Here is a 19,495-nt window from a genome sequence, read left to right on the forward strand (position 1 = left end):
GCGCAGTCTGCTCTGATTGGCCAGCTGACCCAGTGCATTGTGATTGGCCGAACACCGCAAGCACTCGTTGGAAATGTAACGCCCCTTACCATAATCGCGAGCTTCTTCTTTCAAAATAAATGTAAAGACAGAGCCTGAAAGGGGAACAGAGCCTCGTGACAGACATGGTGATGAATATGTGTTTGCAGTACACAAGCCATGGTTAAGACAGCTGACTCCACTGTGATGTGACCCTGTCTCTCTCTCTCTCTCTCTCTCGCGCTCGCTCTCTCGTTCACTCGCTCGCGCACACACACACACGATGCGCAAAACTCCGCATTTGTAGTCAATAGCAAATACTTAAACTAATAACAAAACAGTAGCTGATTCAGAAGCACCAGATTGTCATAGCAAAGTCAGAATTACCTCCTCTCCTAGGTTCACGAAACGGTCGTCCATAAAATGTATTGCTGTTCTGTTGTAAGTAATCTTTAAAGATTCCTAAATGCATCTACTTTCGGAAGGCCAAATAAAGTGCTTTTGCTTTGGCATAGAAACACACAGCGTCTCCCTTACATGGCTGCATCAACACTAACTGCGGTTACTGAAACCACGCCTTCTTTCTTTGCGTGCACATTTGAGCGGCATTATGCAAATATTTCCACATGAGGTAGATATGTGGGGGCGTGTTAGACCGAGCCGTTTTAGGGGGGCGTGGCAGAGTCTTAACTTTGATAAAGAATATCTCTTTGGCTTTGAGACTTTAGTCTTTGCAATAGAGACCTGTGCGGGACGGATTTTTCCGTCCTGCTCCCGCAGAAATATATCTTATCTGGTCCCGCTCCCGCCCGCGATACATTAAATATATGCACAATGAATCTTTCACAGTGTCTACACTTCGTGTGTTAAAATGAGAGGATTCCTGAGCACGCAATTTCAGCACTGCGGTGAGTAGATTCTAACTTAATCACCTCTGATTGGCCATTACGTTCCAGAAATCAACCCCTGAGTCTGTGATTGGCTACATTGCGCAACCCTTTAAACACGTGTTATAAATAGAAACTATGCCAGCTTGCGCAGGTCAATCATTTTAATGTTAATATTAGTTGTTCTTTTTGCTTTTGTGCAACAGATAAATAACAATTTATATGTTTTAGACACTTTATGTTTAAATAATTTCTATTTTGCGGAAGTCCCACGAATAATTGTATTCTCCCACATCCCGCACACACACGAGTCTCTTCCCGCCCGCACTCGCCCTTCAAGAGTTGTCCCGCGCTGTACCCTGTTACGTTGGGTCCCGCGGTACTCCCACGGGAGTGCAGGTCTCTACTTTGCAACTTCAGGGATCTTGATTCATATCTGTAGCAGCTATGCTGGATGAGGTACACACCAAAGATTAATGATTGGGGTTTGCTCAAATTCTTAACTTAACTATGCACATTTTTTATGTTTGCCTTAGCAAACACTAATGAGGTGTCTTCATGTCTTGTTCTTGGGTTCTCTTTGTTCTTTTGAGGGATTTATTGCTTATTTCGCACCTTTCTTTTGAACATTGACAGGTATGCTGCAGTGTAATGTGGGAAAAACACCAACAACATGAATGATGGTCAATAGCCCTGCTGCAGTTAGGAAGTGCTGCATGTACTGTAGACTCCTCTGATTGTGCTTTGCTGACGTAAGTCCCCTTCCTCAGTGGAGGAGGGGCATTGGATCTGTTTAGTGCTGGTGCGTGAGCGACAGGGGAGGGGAAAAGCTTTGTCGCCCAGCCTCCCTGCCCTCCACAGGCAGTTGATGATCACATCTGACAGCTCGGGGTGGAAGTTGAACGGCTCAGAGCACTGGGTCTCCAGTATCTACTCCTCCCCTGTGAGCAGCTCTCAGCTGCTTTCTCTGCACCAGAGCCTGGCTTTGGCTCTTTGTCAGCGCATGGGGGTGCGGGCAGACGAGCGGTGTGAATATATCATGTACACAATAGAGTGAACGAGTGCAGCGCGACCATGAAAGCCCAGCGAGAGAGGCTGAGGATTCCGGGGTTGACATTGGAGTGAGTATTTTCCCTTCTCTCTCACGTCTTCTCTGGCTGGGATGACAGCAGGCTGTTTATCTGCAGTGTGTCTGTCGCTGTAGTGGTGACGGCACATCTGAGCTGAGCAGTGCAGCATTACCACAGTAGCAGCGTCTGCAGCATGTGTTGAAGGGTAAATATAGGTTTGCTAGCTTGTGTAGATCCAGCTAGTGTCCCTTTGCGGCAGCTTTGCATGTGATTTTTTTTATTTTTATGGAACGGGCTCATGTTTGGATAAAAGACGATGATGCTAGATCAATACAGGATCATCTTCTAGCCATGGCTTGTCAGACTAGAGCCAGAAGGACTTGCGCAGCAGCTGGTGACCTGCCTTTCTGTTTTGCTGTGCTGACATCTCCTCTCACAGCATTTATACTGTAGCTTTTGATCGCCATCGCTTACTAAATTAACTGGTTAAATCCCCCCTACAGAAGGCCTGTTTGTTGTCGACCTGTTAGCAGGTCAAAGACGCCACAATACTGTAGTGTTTGGTGCAGCGACGTAAACGGTTAATCTCTCATCATACTCGATTGGCCATTGATGTTTTGATAAGATGAGATGCCTTTGTTGTTGTTTACAGGGGTCGCAAGAGATGCATGTTTGCAGCTGTGATCAGGTGTTGCATCATGGCTGCTGTTGCTAAGGATACAGATACATGCGTATCTCCTGGACATGTCAGCTCAGCAGTTTCACCTGACATGTTTTGTTTCTCCGCAAAAGCAATGCTTGATAAACGCATGATATTTGTAGATTAACAATTATTTTTGTGAATGTTTTAATGTTAATTAAATTGGAACATGTGGCCAGTCTGTATAATGTCAACAAGTATACAATAAAAAAACATTTCATGTATAGGCAATGAAATGAAATGGACCATTGATCACAAAACGATGTCTTACCCGAAATGCCTTCAATGGTCATGCATGATGCTGCTCTGTGGTTAATGCATGCCAGTTCGTGTATGTCTCTGCACTCATATAAGCTCTCAACTTCAAAAACTACATCCTGAGAAAGACTATTCTTGTCCACGATGAACATTCACAAAACTCAATTTGACTTTCAGCCTCACTCCACGAAGCTTGAGTCCAACTCCCACAAGCCCTTGCAGCCCATGCAGCCCGCTGCACGCATTTCATTTTTGGAGGTAAGCGCGTGCTTCTTTTACATAGCCATTTTGTTTTGAGGCTTACCGTGTTCAAGGCTCTGTGTTCCGCCACTGAAAATGAAAGCATGGTGTTCTGTGATCAAAACGGCACAGGGTCTTTATTCATTTACCTCTTTTGAGTTTTATTTTTTTTACATTTGAAATCTTTGAATGGGATTTTATTGTCTAAAACTGTGGGGAATAGCTTTGTTTCTTGTGCTTATATAACATTCTTATATTCACCCCCTTCCCCCAACCTTTTTGGTGAGTCTCTCATTCGCCCTCTTTTATGTGATAAATAGGATTTGCTGCTTTGGCCATTGAACATTTTGGTGGAAAGAGCTCTGCACCATTTCTGGTGGAATCCAGGTCATTTCAAAGGATTAAAAATGAGGAACTGTGGCAGCGATTACTTTTACGGCAAAGACAAAGGAAGCATTTTTGAGAAAGCAAGACTTTTTGAATAGTATGTTTTTTAGACTTTGCTAACACAGTGAATTAACCAATTGGAAAAGATTGTGGTTTTAAAGGTTAGAGTACATTTCATAAGGAGTTTACACAAAATGCATTAATTTGCCTTTAAAAATACAAAAATAAATACATTCAGACAAAGTCTAATTTATATATTATATTATATTAGAGATAACACTTTAAAGCAAGTGTGGTGACTTTGTGCTTTATGAACATGCATTGGAGCTCTTGACGGTGAATGCGGGTAGTCACAAAATCAGAAACCCCTTCCTTTGAAATTTGATCACAAATGGTCACCGGAGACTCATTTGAGACGCATGTTGTTACCTGTTAACAGCAAAGTGTCTGAGCTCACACTCTTGTAATCGAATTATTCAGGACAGGTTTTAAGACCAAGTATAACCATGTCTATTGATTGCTTGAATCAACACTCATTTCTTGAGTGAAAATTGACAATCATCACATTTTGTTGAAACTTCCTTTTGTTTCACAGCTTTGCTTCCTTTTGTTTGTTGCTATATGCTTTGTAGCCTGTTCTAGAATTACATTGGGAAAAAAAAAAAAACTGTGAACAGCACAGCCAATCTGCTTTTGCTTGTCATCAAGTAAGTCTTTGGCTTGCTGATGAAATGGGTCATTGAGCTGTTTGAACTAGATTGATTAGTTGGCGTTTACACACAATAGTTGTGAAACTGTTTAGATGATAAGGAGGTCATAACTGCATTACAGAACATTCATATGCATGGTTTCTGAAAAATAATATGAAAAGTCTTGAGAGTGCAAAATGCATTCCTTGATAAATGAGTGGCTCACATGAAGCTAAAGAAAATTCCACAGATGTCTGTAGACTTGCAACAGCTGTCATTCACATACCCCACCCTTCAAGGGTTTGTTTATTGAATATTTTGTAAAATTGTATTATGCTTCCAATTACCAATACAAGTATAGTACTATCAGCTTTGGTACCCCAAGAATTGTGAAAATGCTGAAGAGTTTTGTGTTTTGCTTAGACTTGGGCATACAAGCCTTTCAAAGTCTACCCCACTGGACGTGAGTGCGGATGGATCTATTGGATCTTTCTTTTCAGGTGCTCAAATCACTTTTACTACATGGTCACAGTAATCAGGCTTCGCACAGACAGTGCACACAGATATCAGCAGACTGTGCTAATAAAATGATGTCTCACAGATTTTCTGCAAGCCAAAGCAGAATGCGGACAAGGAAGGTATACACTGAGCTAGGGATGCACCGAAATGAAAATTCTTGGGCGAAGCCGAACAAAATTAAACACTGGGCCGAAGACTGAATACCGAACATGGTTTTTCACGGTTTTCCCCATGTATCTTGCCAGTTTTTTTTCACCATTGCACAAGTTAAATAGCCATACTGTGCTTTTTACTGTTTTGTCTTAAAACTGAATTAAATTTTTTTTGACTTTCTAGCAGACATTTAGTCTGTAGACTTGCAACAGCTGTCATTCACATACCCCACCCTTCAAGGGTTTGTTTATTGAATATTTTGTAAAATTGTATTATGCTTCCAATTACCAATACAAGTATAGTACTATCAGCTTTGGTACCCCAAGAATTGTGAAAATGCTGAAGAGTTTTGTGTTTTGCTTAGACTTGGGCATACAAGCCTTTCAAAGTCTACCCCACTGACCGTGAGTGCGGATGGATCTATTGGATCTTTCTTTTCAGGTGCTCAAATCACTTTTACTACATGGTCACAGTAATCAGGCTTCGCACAGACAGTGCACACAGATATCAGCAGACTGTGCTAATAAAATGATGTCTCACAGATTTTCTGCAAGCCAAAGCAGAATGCGGACAAGGAAGGTATACACTGAGCTAGGGATGCACCGAAATGAAAATTCTTGGGCGAAGCCGAACAAAATTAAACACTGGGCCGAAGACTGAATACCGAACATGGTTTTTCACGGTTTTCCCCCATGTATCTTGCCAGTTTTTTTTCACCATTGCACAAGTTAAATAGCCAAACTGTGCTTTTTACTGTTTTGTCTTAAAACTGAATTAAATTTTTTTTGACTTTCTAGCAGACATTTATACCAACAAGGCACAATTTAACTTAAAATTAATAAGCCATTTTTGAGACCCCTTTCTTGAATCAGTTATGTATTTTTTACCATACAATGCAGCCTTGCTGAACAGAAGAGAAACCTTTAAAACATTAGAAAATATTACAGATCCCAATTTGAACACTGTGTGAATGTTATAATAAATGTATTAGTAGAGCTACTGTAATTATTATTGTCTTTTTTATAAAAAAAATTAATAAAAATGTTACTGAGCAACTGACAATAACACTGTTTCAGCTCAGATTTTCCTCGTGCTTTGGACTTTAAACCCTGGCTAACAAGCAGATAGCGCTGCGAGCTCGTGCAGCGCTGTCAGAATACATGCATGTATTAGAAAGCATAACGTTCTGCAGTTTATTTAATTGTTTACGTCCGTTTCGCGATTTCAGTCATCATACAGTAACCAGCAACAACCGAAGAGAAACCTTTAAAACATTAGAAAATATTACAGATCCCAATTTGAACACTGTGTGAATGTTATAATAAATGTATTAGTAGAGCTACTGTAATTATTATTGTCTTTTTTATAAAAAAAATTAATAAAAATGTTACTGAGCAACTGACAATAACACTGTTTCAGCTCAGATTTTCCTCGTGCTTTGGACTTTAAACCCTGGCTAACAAGCAGATAGCGCTGCGAGCTCGTGCAGCGCTGTCAGAATACATGCATGTATTAGAAAGCATAACGTTCTGCAGTTTATTTAATTGTTTACGTCCGTTTCGCGATTTCAGTCATCATACAGTAACCAGCAACAACCACCCCTTCCTCTTCTCATCGAAGACATGCGATGCAGTACTAAACACTCTCTTGTGGTCTGTGCTTATAATGATTTTTGCATCTTTCTCTGTAAGTTGTAAATGTTTCCACACTGCAGACGGGTTTGCTGCATTAGCGCGTGCCTCTATTTGATCACATCATGTCATTGTTCGGTACAATTTATTCTGTCTTTTCGCTTATTCGGCCAAACACCGAAAGAGCTTTTTTTTGCTATTTTCAGCCAAATAATTTCCGTTGCCGAATATTTGGTGCATCCCTACTCTGAGCTTTATATGCTAAGAAAGATAACTTGCAGTTGGTTGAATCAGACCACTGCTATTGTTTTTGGTTCATCATCTCCAAATTGGAGCACCAAAAACAGTGCATACAGATATAGAGCACAGGCTGACACAGAAGAGACTAAGCTTGTTCCCAGATTTAAGATTCTATAGGTCACTGGCCTTGCAGGAAGAGATAAGAAGTTATGAGACACTGAGCTAGACTTTGCTCACTTCATGTGTGACCAGCTTTCTTATGATTATGTCCATATCTGAAGCACTCTTTGAAGGTTTGATTAGTTGTCTGCGTGCCTGGTTTAGTTTTGTGCTGTTTTAGGCTTGTCCCAACTTGTCACTAGTGGCTAGCGTCCCCTCTGCATTCAACGGTTAATTGTCGAGGACGAGTGGCCCCATTCCACCCCTCCGACTTCATCTGCCATGTGTCAGGGAGGTTGGGCCTCTCCATGTCCCTGCCTGCCAAAAGAGCAGATTGAAGAACAGAACAGGAGGAGATCAAAGGTGCTGAAGTGGAAGAGAGAGGGTGGTTTTCTTCATATGGCAGGTCCAGAGAAGGAAAAAAAGGAGAGGGGTGAAGAAACTTGGCTACAGTGTGCAGGACTTGCACAAGGTTATGGTTGAAAAGCTGTGCATTTCCATTTCAAATGGTCCGATGGCTTCTGGAGCGGGGCCAGACGGGGAGAGCCGTGATTGCATTCACTGCATCGTCTGCTGATGATGCATTGCTGCTCTGACTCATGCCCCCCTCCCTTCCTTTCCTTTCCTCTCCCCTCCCCGCCTCAGGATGTGGTACGGTAGGTGCCTGTTATATGATATGGAGCGTGCCTGAGTCTCAATGAGTCTATGGGATAGCAGCAGAGCCGTGCAACTTTCACATCAAAACAAAAAGTCATTCTGCTGGAAGCGGTCCTGTCCCTCTGTCCCAGAGGCACCCAGCATTTGAACAGGAGCGGATATGACCTGAATAGGAAACAGCTCAGAGGAGCTTTCACACTCTTCGATTTAGGACACTTCAAAGGGCACACTGTCCCCCTTGACAGCCTGTGTATGCTGCAGAGAGCAGCAGATGTGCGTGGACGAACCTCTGTAGTGACAGAGCGTTGCCCTGGGAGGACTTACCGGGACTCTTGCGTTGGGTGCCTACTTCTCGTGGAAGCCAGGCATTTTTCCTCACTCTCTTTTCCAAAACAGCTCAGAGCACTTTGGGGGCATGACTTTGGGACAATGACCGACTCCAGCTTTTGGACTCTACTCTCCAACTTTTCTATGCCTCACTTCATTGGTGGAGCAAGATTACGGCGCTCCAAAAGGTAAACGAGTTGATTGCTTGTCACTACTGTCGTTGGGTTTTTAGGTGGTAAACCTCTGTCAAAATTTAAGTCAGTTGAAGTTAGACGAGAACAATATGGTAATGCAGGTGCTGTGTTTTCTATTGTGTTAGATTTCCGTTGTGAATGGTGAACTGGAGTACCTCTTGATTGTAATCAGGGTGTTATTGTTCAGTCCATACAGCAGGCACAAAAGATGTTTACGTATGTGCGTAATTACTGTGCATTTGCCTAAATATACATGTTGAATGTGAGGAAAATGGATTGTTCTCTAAATCCTCCTGAAAAGAGCTGGGCATCTCAATGTTATTTGACAGATACAGTCGGATACACTGCTCTCGCAGGAAATGCTGAAGTTGCGCCGTATCCTTTTCACCTCTCATGTGACGAGGCCAAACCGTCACCAAAAGGCCAAAAAGCCATACTATAGATATCTCTGCTAGCAAACATTCATGTGCATTTCTGCTTGTGCTTTTCCATCTTGCGCACTTTTTAATCCTGGGAATGACCTATTTTACCATTGATGATACAGTTGATCCGATTAGTATCATCAGGCTGAGTAAATCAGACTGAATCTATCATTTATGTTGAAATAAACTAGTTGTGGAGAACATGCAAAGAAAATATGATTGTGCTTTCTTCACAGTGCTGTTTATTAGTTTGTACTGGGTGGAGGTTTCAGTAATGAGTAATGTCTTTATCTGTAAAAACTTTGATAATGGCACTCACTCAGATGTTACACCACTAGCAAAGTGGTGTATTCCTTCTGTGTTCAACTAATAAACAATATAAGAACTACATTTTATGTTGTGTATATACTAACGAAATGCATGATGTGTCCATCTGTCAAAGAGATCTTCATAATTTATAGTACTGACCTTGATTTATGCTCTCAAATCTAAAGTTCTTGCTTTCAATCATGTTTTTATAGCTCTCTTTTTGTATCTGACAATAGCGGACTCAAATGTCTGCAGTATTCTGAAATGTTGGCCATGAATAAAACCCATCATGTGTTGACACGAGTTAGATAAGTGCCACTTGTAAAGTAATTTAGTAATCAGAGCTTTCTTTTTTCATTTTTGTATTTAATGGCCTGGTAAGATATAGTTGCATAAATCGTACTTCCAGGCAATGTTTAAAAGTGAAGCTACATGTTTTGCTGGTACTTGATAAATTGAACATCATATAATTAACATTTATATAATGAATACTGTAGTTATATGCAAAGAACAATAATGGATTTAAGTCTGCCTAAGAAAAGACCGACTGAGGCCAAGCCAATAAAAAAGATAATTAAAGAGACTGCTTTACAATTAGCCTTTGTAAAGTGTCTGTAAATGCCTGAATGATTAGTCAGTGATGAAAGCAAAATGTCTGCTCTCAAGTGGCAAAACCGTGACTGATCCTTGATTCAGTTATTATGTTGCTTACAGTTATTTTTATGTGGGTTTCCTTCAAATGTAGCATAGAGCTAATGCATTTTCATTATAGCTATACTGCAAGAAGTGTGGAGCTGAGCACTGTCCATTTCTAATCTGCCTGTGTATAGCAGCTGTATAAGTAGCAAAATCTGATCCTCTTTAACTGAGCATTCGTGAACCAGATATTATTCGGAATCATGCTACATATTTAAAGGGGTCATATCATGACAGGACTTTCCTTGCTCTTTTAAAGTAAAGGTATACTGTTAACTTTCAAATTCTTAACTCTATTACCAGTTTAAAACACAATTTACTGCAAAAATAGCTTATTATGACATCTTAACATCATAACAATAAGCTCACTACAGTATCATATGACTGCCCATGTTTGCATATTCAAGTTACATGTCTCTACATATCTGAAGTCCAAGGGTTAGATGGAAGGTGGAAAACGGTCATGTAAAATGAAATTGCATCTGTGTTCAGTGCAACAAACCTTGACTAACACAAGTGGACTTCGAGATAAAATATTAAAACAAGAATGGTGCGTATATGTAAGATATGTGCTCCTTTAGAGTGCTTCGAAATGATTATGTGATTCATTGCCATTTTCCTTACTTGACATTTGATTTATTTTTCCCCCGTTTAGAGTCATGCGCCTCTCCATCTGCATTCAGGAAAATTACTTTAACTGTTTTAAGTAAATGTCACATTATTCAGTGGTTTGTTATGTTTCTATATGTTGTATGAATCATATTCTTCTTTACTGGTAGTAGTGAAGGTCTTGCTCGAGCACTTAAGATTGTTGTCTAGTTCATCCTAGTTCACTAAAAGCTGGAAAGTGTTTGTTGTTTTACTAAAATCATGCACATTTTCATCTAATGCGGTGACACTCTCACTCGGAGAGGAATATTCAACTGTCTTAACCTTCCTGCCCATAATAAGCTGCGGCCAACGCTTATTTCTCATGGCCTTTTCCTTAATAAATTATTCATGTTTTCAAAAGGAAAAGGAAAAATTAAGGATCACAGAGACAGTTAAAGTCATGGTTCACACTAAAAGTTGCATTCTATTCAAAAGAACAGCCTGGGCATTCTGTTAAATATCTCTGTGGGGGCTCCTCAAAAATTAAATTAAAAAACTTAAAATGACTAGATGATATAATTATAATTTTTGGGCGAACTATTCCTTTTACACCTCCATGATTCACTGGCAGCTGCTCTTCACAGTCTCTTTGCTGAGGTGATGATCACAAGGACTTTGCAATGTCATCTATGATGTCTGCCCAGCTGCCATTCAGACACCAGCTTTGGGATCAATGGCTAGAGAAGAGGCCACAGTCACATGTTCAATTCCCCTCTAGGATTTCACCCTGTCCTCTATTATTGTGCTGCTAAAGCATAACTATTACTTAGGACTGGGCGATATGGCAAGAAAAAAGAAAAAAAATTAGAATGCTATTAGTGTTTGGATGATGACGATTATTATTATTATTTTAACTAGTCAACTCAAGTAACATTCTTTATTAAACATTTGGTTAGAGAAATTTCTATTCCAAATGCACCATGAAGTGGTCAGCATGGTCATTTAAAATGACTTGAAATGACTTGGTTATTATCTTTGCAGAAAATATCAAAAATTAAATAAATATTGTACAAACTTGTCTTAAACATATCCTATATGTTCAGAAATAATGTAAAATAAAAATGCTAACTATTTCTTAGCTAAAAAAGTCATCTAAAAAAAGTTAAGGCAATTCATATTCAAAATGACAAAGTATAACACCAGTAGTAGGCTATTATTAACAGTAAATGTTTTGTATACGCAAACAACACAACAACAAAAATAACAGCACCTTTCAACCTGTCACTTTTATTGCAAAAATTAAATCTCAAACATGCCGTAATAGTTCTTTTTTGCATTTCACTGCCCTGTTTTTTCCATTGTTTTTTATGTAAACATGCACTTGACTTGACAGACAGAGTAGTGTTACAGTAAATAATATTTGCTATTTACTTCTATGCAGATCATATATAAAATCAGTTATCTATAATGATACTTTCAAATCTATAGTGATATATTATGTAAACTATGACAGATGCAAAATATGCTAAGTATTACTGTTCCATTACTGTTAAACAGTACCAATAAGTTTGTTGGTATGGAAAAGGGACTACAGTATAATTAACAGTATGTATTATAACTATTGAAATTAATCACATATGTAATTACAGGAAAATATTTTTAATTGTAAGTACAAACGCATAAAACATGTATGTACGCAATGAGTGCATTGTATCAAATAATTACTTTAAATGTAAGTACATAGTAGTAAAAGACAAAAGACATAGAAAGTGGGTCCTACTTTTTTAGAATTCTTTGGTGAATAGAACGTGCAAACTACAGATGAACTGATCAATCGGAATCGGATTCTTTGAAGAAGGATTGTGTGAAGAGTTGTGTGACCATGACATTGACTGTCCGAACAATGAGAAATGTTGCCGCACTAAATGTGGACGTGAATGTACACCTCCATTTAAAGTGAGGCCTGATCCATGTCTCAGACCAAATGTGTGCTGATAACTCTTCCCATGATGATTGATGTCCTGCCTGACCGAAGTGTTGCCCAACCACCTGTGCATGCAGTGAACCATGCCAGTTTAACCATTGGAAAAGGGATTCCGATCGAGGGATCGGAATTGGCCGATTTTCCTCATGATCACGTTTTGTTACCAGCGGCACAGGCAATAATGTTAGCCGCGCATTCTCGCTCTCTTCTCTCCGACGACCCCTTCTCTCTCACACACGTCTCATTCGCTCCGGTTAAATAGTGCTTGTATTGCGCATTATTTTAGTCATTCCCGCAGGTTTCACGCTTACACCAAAGCTTACACTATTAAAGGTACCGCAGTCCAATATACCTACTGCTGCCTGTCATGTTAATCAAAGAACAAAAGACAAAGAAAATCACTTTCTGTTCTTGACTGAATATGTTTTATAACTTTAATGGTAAGCATTAATCTGTATTTAATTTTTACAATGAAGACTACAGAAATTAAAGTAATCAAATGTCAAATAACACTGGATGTGTTATTTTACATTTGATTAATTTCTGTAGTATTTCTTACCTGAATAAAAACTTACTTAACCTGAAAAACTTAGTTTCATAGCTCTCTTTAGTCCTATTGCATTTTTTTTGCCGTTTTTTTTTTTTTTTTATGTGTTGTTATTTTATTACTGAATTTTTACCTGTTTTTTTATAAAAATAAAACATTGTGTTAAAGAAAAGTAGATTTTTGTTTGTATATGCTGTCAATTATAGTTCTTAGAAAGAAAATCGGAATCGGCAAAAATCGGCATCGGCATATCACACTAACAAGAAATCGGAATCGGCCAAGAAAATTGCTATCGGTGCATCTCTAGTGCAATCAATGTTTTGTAGCAATGTAGAAATCTTTACTGTCACTTTAGATCAATTTAATGCACATTTGTTGAACAGAAGTTTTAAAAAAAAAGGAAATAAATATCTTCAGCATTTTATATACATTATATACATAAATTGTGTATATTAATTATTTTTATATATTGTATTCATCAAACACAAAACAAGAACACGCACATCACTGGCAGATTGTTCAAAGTGGGTGCTTGGGCAAAAATAACTTAAAACAGACACAGGAGATAAAGTCGACATATCACGATTGTGGAAATGTATTAACAGACCCTCACAAAGGTGACGTTTCAAGCACACAGGCTGATGATATATTGTATTCATCCCACTGTATCAGCAGTCTGCCACTTTGTAGATATTGGCATCTTCTATTGAAAACCTCATATCAGCTAATAAAATGCAAATTCCACATCATTATTAGTTTCTTATTTGCATTCATTTCAGTTCATTCTGACTCCGTTTATCAGTTGTGTGTGAATATCAGTAAATGAGTCACCACTAATGAGCAGCCACCAGCAGCAAAGCTCAGGAGCCTCTCTTTATCAACAGGGGCCATAAACATGTCTGTTAATTAACTATTAACTCTTTCCCCTGTTCAATCAGGTTAATTATCTGTAATTACTGCAGGGCAGAAGGCTGTTTTTCTGTTGGTGGAAGTGGGATACTGGCTCTAATGGCCGTGATTTGGGATCTCCCAGACCCTCAATTGTGGCCATATTGCCAAAAGCAATCCCCAGAAACAGTGGGGTTTAGCTAATAAGAGGTCACATTTGGTGACAATGGCGTATGGACCTTTCTGGTTTAACTGACTTCTGTGTTTGCCAAAAAGGACAAAGGGCCTCATAAAATACTATAAAAACTGTCCATATGTGTTATTAATTATAATCTAAAGCATTTGAGGCAGTGTAATAGTTTTGGGGCCAAACCAAAATGTTGTTGTTTACTGAAAGTGTTGCCTGTGCCTTCAAGAATAAAGATTGTACAGCTGGCACTGCCATATATTGGCCATATATAACTGCAGAAAAAAAATATGTTAATAATATTGTTGGAAGATTGTAGAGTATTGCTGGCACAGTAAAAATTGTGAAACCGTTTTTTTCAGGCACCAGTCCACAAGACAGCCCTAGAAACTTCTCCCCTAGTGCTTCAGCTCATTTCTCCTTCACACGCAGGTAATGACATGAACATCTATACCTATGGTACACTTTTGAAGAGAAGTTTCCTATATTTCTAAGCTATCAGGTTTTTTGCCTGGAGTATGAGTAAAAAGAATGGGGGAAAAAATCCAATACTTACATTAAAGGTGTGATCCATCCAAGTTGTGTCTAGGGACAACAGTATCATAGAGACTTTTTTGACTTGGGAGAGCAAGCAAACACTGTATCATTGTGGAACAAGTACCAGAATATTGAAATTTGTAAAGATGAACATAGTGTGTAAACTACCTATAGCACCCATAATTTAAAAGATACATAACTGTATTATTAGAATAGTGGTCCAGATCTGTCATGAATATCAGGACATCAGTACAATGTTCAAGTAAACAAAGTTCTTTAAAGTGAGGAGCATGTGGCTGATGAAAGCTCTTAGTTGCTGCTTTTGAAAAACTCAGGAGCTGACAGCCTTTCTACAGTTTTAGATGGGAACACATTTAAAACCATGGTTCAGAAGTTCAGATTTAACCTGTCACATCAAACTCTGCTTGATCAGACAGGATGGGGTGAAAAATGGGTCTTTTATTTCAAAATGGGTATGCTTTTTTTTCTACTTCAAATATTATTATTATTTTATTTATTTATTTTATTTTTTACTATTTATAATCTTCTAGTCATGGACTAAGAGCAGACAGGTAATTCAAATGAAACTTATCGAGCGAATCTCATGATACCTGTCTTAAACATTTTCAGGTCATATTTCACCAAATTTAAAATAATTACATTGTTTAAAGTCTATTGTTTTGTTTTGTTTTTTACAATGTAATGCTATTTTTATGATGATAAACAAACAAATAAAGGGGGTGCAATCTGGCCTGACATGTTTTCATGAGATTCACTCTATTCTTGTACATTTGTGCTTGAATTCAACCATAGTGCATCACACTCTTTTCCATGTACATTAAACTGCACAACCATTTTTTTGGCATCTTCTGTGTTTACTCGGCCCATGTAACACTCCTTCCAGTGTTTGTGGCATTTGTCTTCCTGCGATTATCATCAGATCATTCAATCAGCCAGGAGACCCATAGGAAATTGCTCACAGAGCACTGCTCGAAAAGATAGCAGCCCCGGCTCATGGATTACTCTGCCACTGTCTTTCATCTGCTCTACTTTGAAAATAAATGACTCACTCAGCATTTTCCTTTTATCTAGTGTACCACCCGCCTCTCATGTCTTGGATCCAATGCAATGCAATCTAGAATATGCTATTTACTGATGATGATTCTACACAGTACCTCTAATTATTTGAGAGGAAATGGACTGAGGGATGTCTGTGTTTGTAGAACTGATGGGCGACGCTGGTCATTGGCATCCCTTCCCTCCTCTGGCTATGGAACAAACACACCCAGCTCCACCGTCTCTGTAAGTACCACATGTTTTTAAAATGGTAGAAGAAAGTGTGCATTCACTGGCTGAGATTTGAAGCAACAAAATAACTTGAAGTTTAAATGACAAAATGACATTCATTGGAATTCATTTTCATTGGAATTTGACGAGATTTAAGCAACGTCCAACTCTGGAGTTGTTGAGTTAAGCAGAATTCCAGCATATAAAGATGTTGGTTGGATACTTTATTTGAGCAGGAAGGACTACCAGCAACCAATGGCAAAAACATTTTGGTGACGTTAAGCAAATAAATCACTGTCAGTATGAATGTCATCTTAGAGTGAACCTAAATTAGCATTAAACTGTTAAGACAAAGACTCTGTTCCAAAATCTAGTGAGCTGCCTGGCTGTCTACTGCCTTTCAAGGCAGCTAACTTTTAACTGAAAATGAATCGTATAAGTGACCTCATAAGTGAAGTGAAACACTCATTAGCAAATGAAAGACATGACTCACATGACAGACTTTTTTTTTTTTACTCCAAGACCTCCTATTGTCTACACCCCCTGCCCCATTTTGAATAAATAAATAAATAAAATTCAGTTCATTAAATTAAATATCAAGCTTCCAGAACTTTTAAGAGTCTTTTGTTCTGTAGGTTTCTCGCTCTTTTTAACCAATACATTTACATGACTTTTCCAGTTGTTCACTAGATAAAGATTTAAGGATAGGGATTTTCAAAAATACTTTTATTCACCATTTCTACCTGCCTTGGAGGTTTGCCAAGGCCCCCTGCATACTTAAAGTATCTACTTTTAACAGTACATTAAGTATTAAATTAAATGTATTTATAATCAACATTTCTACTGACTCATCTGCTATTTTAGCAATGCATTCTGGGATCGCTTTTTCCTCAAATGTGATGTTACCTTAGACAAATAAAGGCGGCCATAATGTTGCCTTTCTATTAACAGCACATCTGTGATGGTTTAAAATGTTATTTAGGTATGCAGTTCACTAGGTTTTGTAACAGAGGAATCTCCAACTGTCAACTAAAATTGTATGCATCTTGTTGTATACAATGAACAACACCAACATTACTACATTGTATGTTGTTGACATTGCAAGCTTCATTGCTGTTTCTGCTTTGAAGCTTTTGGTTCGTGTCTGTGTCCTTGCGCTTACATGCACAACTGAATTGATACTTGGCTTAGACTGTCTGCCACGGGCAACAGATGCTGCCATGACTGTCTCCCAGTCTGATTCATGTGCCTCTGAGCAGCGCCAGATTTGTTTGCTGGTAAATATGTCCCTGTATCCGCGCCAGACTGCCCACCCACTCACTCGTTCACTCTCTGGTTGTTGTTGTTTAGTGACACAGTTGCTGCAGCTGCCCATCTTTACAGGAAATGGCAAGCAGTGTGATGCTGGCAAACCAGCCAACCAGTGTTCAGTTTACAGAAATTTCCTGTCAGTATCATTTGTCAGTAACATGACATTTTTTTCAGTAACATTTTTTTATTCATTAGAAATTAATACTTAATAAAAGTGTGAGTAAAGATTTTTACATTGTTTACATTAAAAAATAAAAAATAAATAAATCAACTTTGCCATTACAGGAATAAATTACATTTGAAAATATTCAATATAAATTTTTTTTCTGATTTCAATGTGAATGGGAAATATAGGGATTTTGTCCTGTCATTGTTGGTTAGGGCACAATATAACAGTCTTTAAAAAGGTGAAAAGGTAAACAAAATGTTTGTTTTTAATACAGTACATAATGCGCAAAATGAACCTTTTTTTTATTATTTATTGTCAGTTTCAAAAGAATAATAGGTTATAGTTACATTTTAGATTCCGACTCCCTTACATGAAAGGAGTAGTTGAAATAGTGAAATGAGGTGAAGTAAATGATGACTTTTGTGTTTTGGTTTTAGCAAACTTGGTAGAGCTAGCATAGTATTTTGCACAATATTTGCACAATAACATTTTGATATTCTTTTAGATACTTCAATTAAATACTTGCGTATTGATAGAGGTCTCCGGTCCACATAATTTTTGGACTTACTTCATTGTGAAGAAACAGGAAAACCGTGAAAACCCATTGCTGTGTTTTAGTTTTATTCATCATCTGCATTATCACCTAATGATGTATTATGCAACACATCAGGGGACATCTTTTCTTTCTTGATTTGTTTTCATTTCATTTCATTTTCTCTTTTCTTTTTCAATGTATTTTCGTTTCATTTCCAGTCGTCCTGTTCATCACAGGAGAAGCTCCATCAGCTGCCTTTCCAGCCCACACCAGACGAGCTCCACTTCCTGTCCAAGCATTTCTACACAGAGAGCATTGCTGGAGACGACCCCAGGAGAGCTACACCTATGCGGCCACGCTCCCGCAGTCTCAGGTATAGGAAGCTTAGATGTTGTCTTTTTGGACTTATCTGAGATCTGTATCCCAGTGCATCACAATTCACATACCACCTGTCTTAAATAATATGCAAGAATTACTGCATACCAAATCACAAAGTAGTATGCCAAAGGTATTAATGTGTATGTTAATGTTGTAGTATGTCACAGATGATTTATTTAGAAAAAATTTGAAATGCATGTAGCATGCAAACTGGGACACATTGCATCTTATTCTCGCAATATTGATGTTACAGTTTTATAAAGAATTATCACATGACTACGAGTATATTGAAATTTTTTATTTTTTTTTCTTAAATTGCATTGACAGTCCTGGAAGATCCCCATTGTGCTGTGACCATGAGATTATCATGATGAATCATGTGTACAAAGAAAGATTTCCCAAGGTAAGTGTAACCTACTTTCACCAATCTTCTTCAGTGTTGAGTGATTGTATCTTTTAAAGGAGAATTCATTGTTGGATTGTTTTCTCCACCCTTCAGGCCACAGCTCAGATGGAGGAGCGCATCGAGGAGATCATTCAAAGCAACTCCCCTGAGAATGTCTTGCCCCTGGCTGACGGTGTACTCAGTTTCGCACACCATCAGATCATTGAGCTGGCTAGAGACTGCCTGGAAAAGTCCCGTCTCGGCCTCATTACCTCACGATACTTCTGTGAGCTCACGGATAAACTGGAAAGGCTCTTTCAGGAGGTAAATAATGCCTCTAGAGACTTCCCTTTCTTCATTCTTCTGAGCTAAAATGAACTTTCTGTATTTAAAATACTTTTCCCCTTGTGTATTCTTCCATTTCAAGTTGTTTTTTTATCATTGCTTTCATTGATGCATGCATATAGCTGGCCACTTGTGATGTGTTCTGTCATTGTAATTCAGTCAACTGAGCGATCGGAGAGTGCAGAGGTGACCTTCATCAAGGAGCTGGTGAAGAAGATTCTCATTGTCATCGCCAGGCCTGCTCGACTCCTTGAATGTCTGGTAGGTTGTCTATAAGAGTTTCTTAACAATGGTCTGGGTCAGTCAGCCTGATTTAAATCAGTATGACCAAATGCTTTAAGTTATGCAAGAAGTGAGAATCTATTAGTACAGTTTGGTCAAAGTTTTGTGTTAAAGATAAATACTTTCTGTCTTATAGGAGTTTGACCCTGAAGAGTTCTATCATCTCCTGGAGGCTGCAGAGGGTCATGCCAAAGAGGGCCAAGGCATCAAGACCGACATCCCACGCTACATTATCAGCCAACTTGGTTTGACAAGAGACCCACTTGAGGGTAGGAGGACCTTAGTACATGGTTTTTAGTAGTCTTGGTAGTCTTGGCCTCAGAGGGTTCACCCATGGCCTACTTGGTTTGACAAGAGACCCACTTGAGGGTAGGAGGACCTTAGTACATGGTTTTTAGTAGTCTTGGCCTCAGAGGGTTCACCCATGGCCTGTTCATAAGCTGTTTAGTGCATTTTGCACCAGTGCCAAGAGCGAGTAAACATTCTGTTTCAGTTTGCTTGGCTGAAAATTCA

At 38.8% G+C, this 19,495-nt stretch overlaps 1 protein-coding gene and 1 long non-coding RNA gene across 2 annotated transcripts in view; both read left to right on the forward strand.

Moving 5' to 3' along the window:
• LOC107600586 (uncharacterized) overlaps window positions 1-4,989 on the forward strand; it is a 9,767-nt gene extending 4,778 nt beyond the window's left edge. Inside the window, exon 3 of the long non-coding RNA XR_001610818.1 lies at window positions 4,904-4,989. This is a non-coding gene — a long non-coding RNA (uncharacterized lncRNA). The remainder of the gene's footprint in view (window positions 1-4,903) is intronic.
• Window positions 1-19,495, forward strand: part of LOC107600602 (microtubule-associated serine/threonine-protein kinase 4-like) — a 69,258-nt gene that overhangs the window by 29,879 nt on the left and 19,884 nt on the right. The window contains exons 3-10 of the mRNA XM_016292536.1: window positions 14,116-14,185; window positions 14,842-14,862; window positions 15,514-15,592; window positions 17,811-17,965; window positions 18,298-18,373; window positions 18,470-18,679; window positions 18,860-18,961; window positions 19,119-19,251. Of these exons, the coding sequence (XP_016148022.1) occupies window positions 14,116-14,185; window positions 14,842-14,862; window positions 15,514-15,592; window positions 17,811-17,965; window positions 18,298-18,373; window positions 18,470-18,679; window positions 18,860-18,961; window positions 19,119-19,251 (846 nt within the window). The remainder of the gene's footprint in view (window positions 1-14,115; window positions 14,186-14,841; window positions 14,863-15,513; window positions 15,593-17,810; window positions 17,966-18,297; window positions 18,374-18,469; window positions 18,680-18,859; window positions 18,962-19,118; window positions 19,252-19,495) is intronic.

Source organism: Sinocyclocheilus grahami, unplaced genomic scaffold, assembly GCF_001515645.1.
Source record: "Sinocyclocheilus grahami isolate Dianchi unplaced genomic scaffold, SAMN03320097.WGS_v1.1 scaffold287.1, whole genome shotgun sequence".
Classification (NCBI taxonomy): domain Eukaryota; kingdom Metazoa; phylum Chordata; class Actinopteri; order Cypriniformes; family Cyprinidae; genus Sinocyclocheilus; species Sinocyclocheilus grahami.